We start from the raw sequence: 5,925 nt of genomic DNA on the forward strand, positions 1-5,925 counted from the left end.
TTGTGTGTTCGAGCTGCCCTCATGACTCCCTGGTCCCCATGGTCGAGAGCCACCTCCGGGTCGTTCTCACGCCCTGGGAGCATGATACCTCTTCTACTGACAGGACAACGGGGGCACAGAGGGACTAAGGGACTTGCCACGGCCACCCTGGGGGGTCTGTGGCAGAGCCCAAAGTCGAGCCCCGGTCTCAGGAGTTCCAGAAACCCACGAGTCCCCCTTTCATGTCAAGATAATGTCATGGAGAAGCCGACAGCTCTGCCTCAGCCTCGCAGCTGGTTGGTTCAAGTCCCAATGGGATTTTTGCAAGCAATGTGGCAGCTTTGCCGGTCTGTAGCACCTTCCCTCCAGCGCATTTCAAGCTCCCATGACTCAGCAGCTGGGAGCACCCCCACGGTCCATAGCCCCCCGCCCCCTCCAGTCACAGAGAGGGACACTCAGAGCAGTCAAGCAGCTTGTTCAAGATCAAAAGGCTAGCCAGGAGCAAACTGGGATGTCTTCTTTAAACCTCTAAACAGTCCCTACTGCTGGGGGGGACATCCATGTCTATCTGAACTCATCCCACCAGCCGGAGGGATTGTGTGACCTCCTCCCTACAGCTGGGTGGGGGTCTTCTCACACTCTCCATGGGCTGGAGAGCAGTCTGGGGGGTGGTACTGGTAAGGCCAGACGCTTCACCATGCCCCAGCTACTCTGGGTTCTGGCGGCAGCCTTTCCTGGCTGGCTCCAGATGAGTACCCATCTTTATTCAGTTCAAGGTTAAGCTGCATCGCTCTGGATTTTGATCTAGCTGGGTCAGGGGTAAAAGCAGCCCACCGGGACAAGCTGTGCCTAGTGGGACATCACAGACTCCGGGGTCAGAGAGAAGCCAGCAGGGCCTAGATCCACCCAGGTGCATTGCACCTTGCTTCCTCGCTCCTCACCAGCACCTTAGTCTGCATATAGCAAAAGGGGAAAGATCCCTTGGGAATCTGCAGGCTCCTCAAGGAACAGTGACCTTCTCTAGGTAGGGAAGGGGAATGAAAAAAAAGAAACATACAGCCAAGGTGTGCGCACCACGCACTTCCACATGCAGCTGGTCTGGGTTAAATGCCACCTCACCAGCTGGCTTTGCACAGGGAGAGGAAAAGCAACCTTGGGGAAAGGTCTTCTGAGGATGCCCGAGGCTGTCCAGGGGCACCCAGAGCGGGGGGTCAGTCTTGAGGCCATCAGCCTTCAGCCTCCTAAGGGGCTTCAGCCGTCAGTCCCCACGGGTCACTTACATGGTACGGTTTCTCTCCCGTGTGGATTCGAAGGTGGCTCTTGAGGGTCTGTAGGTGCCGGAAGCGCGTGCCGCAGATTTCGCAGGGGTACGGTTTCTCGCCCGTGTGGATGAGCACGTGCGCACGGAGATGAGCGACCTGTCACGGACGGGTATGCGCTGCATTGAGGCTGTCCTGCAAGCGGTGTCTAACACCCCCCAGCTTCAAAGCATGGAGCTGGTGGCCAAGGGCTGGGGTCAGGAAGATGCATCCCTCCCTCCCGCTGCCCCAGAGGTCTGGACTGCACAAGCCTGGATCACCCAGGAGCGGTGGCCTCCCCCAGCGCCACGCGAATTGCTCCTGGACTAGATGGACCATGTGCCAGTCATAGCCATGCTATGAAGCTTTGGCCTGAAGGGACTATCCAGTTGCTCCTGCGGCTCCTCAGATGCCCCAGCTGGAGTGTGAAGACCTACACCGCAGCCCAGCCTGGCAGACCCTTTCTCAGTGGTACCCAGCAGGGAGTTTCTTGGGGTCCTAGATATCGCACGCTCCTAAGCATCAGCTGCTGATGTTTGTAACATAAACCCAACCCAAGCCCCCACAGCTCACAGAGAAATACAGGAGGCAAAAGCCAGGGTCAGATTAATAGCCAAGCTAACTGCTAAGAGCAAAGTCTGCAGTCCCGTGTTTTATTCTGCTATAGCAAGGAGCATCCTCCGCCCAGACACCTTCTCCAAGTCTTTTCTTCACGTCCCCAGGCCATGCAGCAAAGCAGCCCCGACAAGAAGAAACCCCACCCTGTCCCCAAACCACTACTCCGGGGAGCTAGCACCAGTTCTGACCTGGACAAATCTGGCTCCGCAGGTCTCGCACTTGTAGGGCTTCTCCCCTGAATGGATGCGCGTGTGGGTTTTCAAGTTGGCCGGCCGGTTGAACTGCGCGCCGCAGATATTGCACCGATACGGTTTCTCCCCTGTTGTCCAAATGGGAAGAAAGAGACCTGTTTAGTCCACAGTACCCAGAGCCAATCTTTACCACAGACTTCCTCTCTTCAACGTGTGAATTGGTTGGGTAAGTGTCAATAAGGACCACGTAACATCCTGCCAGCCCCCAAGATTTCTGAGCGGAGACTAACCCTCCATTCCCTTCGCTTCCCAGCTATTCTCCCATTACCAGCAAGGTTTCCCCAGGCTGGGCAGGACCTGGATGCCTCCACTGCAAACACAAGATTTGGTTTGTTTTTTTTTTTTTTTTTAAAGACAAAAACAATCGCACTCCGTTTGGTGCAATTTTAAAAAGTTGCGTTGCTGCCCTCTGTGTTGACCCCAAGGTGCGAGGTCATCTTTGCTCTTCCCCCATCGGAGATGCCCTTGCACCTAGGCACAAGTCAGGTGCCCCCCCAGCAATGCATACACTATATTTCATAGACATCAGGGCTGGAAGGGACCTCGGGAGATCGAGTCCAGCCCCCTGCCCAAAGACCCAGTATGGGTCTGTAATGCTCGGGCATTCGAGGCCCCGCTTCAACGCCTGCAGAGGTTGAACGCGCTCCCAAAGCCTGGATGGGAACGACGGGTCGTACCTGTGTGAACGGTTTTGTGGCTGGCGAGATTCCCTTTGTAGCGGAAGGAGGCCTGGCACCTGTCGCACTTGTACGGCTTGTCGCTGTGCACCTGCAGGGAGTGTCTCTTGAGAGAAGCCTCTTCCGAAAACCTGCAGTCACACTCGTTGCAGAAGAAGGCGCCGTTTTCTGCTGGGAAAGAGGAAAATGTAGATCAGCACGTGGGTAGTCACGCCCGGGATGTGCCGTGGGCAGGGTGCAGGGGAGGGCAGGAAACCGGGGGGACCCTGTCTGGGACTCGGCAAAAATCAGCAGCCCCTTCGTGATGCCCTTGGCAGACATAAGAGGTCCAAGATCAAGCCAAGGTGGCCCAAAAAAAAAAAAAAAATTAAAATCAAGCATGATTGAGGCACACCAGTTTCCCAACCCAAGCCAACGCTGTGATGCAGCTGGCATTGTGACTAAGACATCCCGATCGCCCCAGTCGACTCCTACACACACACCCACCCACAAGCCCGACAGAGGAGAAGTAGGCTCTTCAGAAACAGGAAGCAGAAGACAAGAGCTTCCCTACTCGAGAGTGCTTTTCCTGCATCTAAATTCAGAATTTCTCCCTCGCCTGGAGCAACTCGACTCCGAGCAGCAGATAAAAGCCCCACATCTTCAGATTTGCACCACGGGGCTTGTCGAACATTGCCAGCTCCTCGTCACCCTGCGTGCAGAAGCAGACCCCTTCCCAGCGCAGAGGCCACGAGGAGCATTGCTGCACGAGGAAAACCATGGTCCAGCGTGGGCAACCAGGTCTGCTCCCCTCTCGGTGACCCCAGCCGGGTGCGGCTTTCTCCGCTTCCTGCCCTGAACTGCTGGGGGAATGATCTTATCTCACACCGTGCCTCGTCTCTGTGGGTGGACGGGTGAACAAGCACTCCCACTGATCATATCCAAAGGTTTGGAAAGTTTGGGGTCCAGGCCCGTGCAGACCTGGACACGGAGGCAACCATGCTCTTGGGGTCTCAAACGGGACCAGACCCATTTGGAGGAAGGGCGCTATAGGGTTGTGCCACGGCCCCACCGTTTTTCTGGCTCGCCTCCACTAGCTGGCACAGCAAGGGAGGAAGACCTGGGTCGTGGCCTTACCGCAACTCGAGTCTGAGTATTCGGACTGGGTTTCCCCCATCTCCTCGCCGAAGGTTGAGCCGGGGGTGTGAAGGCACATCTCTGAATGCTGGGGGGACTGGGAGCCGCAGGAGCTGCATTTGGACGAGTGCATGTACAGCGGGGACTGGCCGTCGCTGCTTGGAGAGGACCCATCCAGCGTCCTGGGGAAGAAGAGCAATGCAACCCATGAGGACAGCCCGTGCAAGACCAGGGCTGCAGCCCCGGTGCAAGGTGAATACAAGCAAGGACTGATGCTCTGCTGTGCACTGAGCAGCAATGCTTTACCCTGGGGATCTCAAAGCCTCCCATACGTCCTGGTGCAGTGGGCAGCTGCAGACGACGTGCGAGACGCTTTGCCCAGGGCTACAGAGAACCAGAGTGAAGCGGGGCTGGGAGGGACCTCCAGAGAGGTCATGTTTGGTCCAACCCCTGCCCAAGGCAGGATCAGCTCTGTGCAAATCCATTACCTAAGCTCTTAGTAAAACCACAGCGACGCGAGCATAAGACATCACACCCTAAATCTGCCACAGGGAAAGCAGGGGATTCCCAGCAGCCAAGCCAACCACCCGATTTAGCCATCAGACCACCCTGGTGTTGCTACAGTAGGGAAATCAGATTCAGAGACAACGAGGGTTGACGGGACCTCAGTCCACCCCCTGCTCCGAGCAGCACCAGCCCCAGCTACATCATCCCAGCCAAGGCTTTGCCTAGCCGGACCTTCAAAACCTCCAAGGATGGAGAGTCCACCACCCCAACGTGCATTGCTGACTAAATCCTCCATTGGTGTCACCTCAAACAGCTCCTCTGGGTTTGCCAAGGAGCAATCTGAGGATCTGACTCTACCGACGCATCACTCTCCCACGCACGAACAGAAACCAGTGCGGCTGCAAGGTTTCGTCCTCACCTGTTAACAATGTTGTTGAGCCTGCTGGCTTGTGGGATGGTGGAGTCCTCCCCGCTCACGCTCATCTTGGTCGGGGACTGGACGTCCAGAGTCTCGGGCTCCATCGACTGCTGGCAGTTCGAGAGGGGCATGTAGGAGCGAGGCGAGAGGGTCCCCATGTCGTTCTGCTCGGCCCCCTCTTGCTTGGTGCTCTGGTTGAGGGAGTTGAGGACGATGAACTTGTACTTCTTCCAGTTGCAGGCTTTGGGGTCGGTGGGGCTCTTGGTGGCCAGCGAGCCGGAGCCCTGCCCGATGCGGGCGTTCTTGCTGCTGCTGGACTCGGTGGGCGAGTTGGGTTGGCAGTCCGACTTCTGGGGGCTCTGGGGGCTGATGAGCCCCTTGCGGTTCATGGGCGTGTTGGTGGGCTCGAAGTGCTGGCTGATCTCGTCTTCCGAAGACGTCCTTTCTTCCTCTTTGCCCACCTTGTCGCAGGCGAAGTAGGGGTTATTTCGGACGGACGACGCGATGGGCTTGGGGCCAGCAGCGACGCTGTAGTGCACGTCGCCCCTCGCCTCCTCGGCGGCTACGTCCTTTGGGGAATAAACGGTGGTGTGGCACATGTTGGCAGAGACGTCTGTGACGGCCCGCGCGTACTCGGTAGGGACGGTCCGGGAGGTCTCGCACGGCAGCGCCCGTTCCTTCGGGAAGGGGTTGGCTCGCGACAGGTCCGACAGCGGCATCCTCACCTCCCGCAGGTCATCGTCAAGGAGGAAGCCGCTCAGGGGCATAGGGCTGTATCCCGTGTAGGAAAGGGGGGACCCAGACAGGCCACTGTACAAGCCGGGGGCGAACGCTCTGCTGTCACACAGGGATCCGTTGCGGAGAGGCACGTTGCTCTCGGAGACGTCCCGGGCCCTGTATCCCATCATCTCCGTATGGCTCAGCATCCGGCCGGCCAAGAAGTCTTCCCGGGGCATCTTCATGGCCATCTCCGCTTCACTATACAAACAAGCGAGACCGCAGGGAAGGAGTTACTACCACCCCTAGCATGGACACGACGACGGCCGACGCGCCGGCCATTC

At 57.7% G+C, this 5,925-nt stretch overlaps 1 protein-coding gene across 2 annotated transcripts in view; it reads right to left on the bottom strand.

The window, feature by feature from the left end:
• Positions 1–43: 43 nt before the first annotated feature.
• Positions 44–5,925, bottom strand: part of BCL6 (B-cell CLL/lymphoma 6) — a 15,750-nt gene continuing 9,868 nt past the window's right edge. The window contains exons 5-9 of one of the 2 annotated variants that reach the window (XM_019532901.1): positions 4,865–5,842; positions 3,940–4,121; positions 2,824–2,994; positions 2,084–2,214; positions 44–1,397 (exon numbers count right to left, since the gene is read on the bottom strand). In XM_019532901.1, coding sequence (XP_019388446.1) covers positions 1,221–1,397; positions 2,084–2,214; positions 2,824–2,994; positions 3,940–4,121; positions 4,865–5,842 — 1,639 coding nt within the window. In that variant the 3' untranslated portion in view covers positions 44–1,220. The remainder of the gene's footprint in view (positions 1,398–2,083; positions 2,215–2,823; positions 2,995–3,939; positions 4,122–4,864; positions 5,843–5,925) is intronic. The other variant, XM_019532902.1, reaches the window with a different exon arrangement.

This window comes from Crocodylus porosus, unplaced genomic scaffold (assembly GCF_001723895.1).
Source record: "Crocodylus porosus isolate Cpor-Errol unplaced genomic scaffold, CroPor_comp1, whole genome shotgun sequence".
In the NCBI taxonomy this organism is placed as follows: domain Eukaryota; kingdom Metazoa; phylum Chordata; order Crocodylia; family Crocodylidae; genus Crocodylus; species Crocodylus porosus.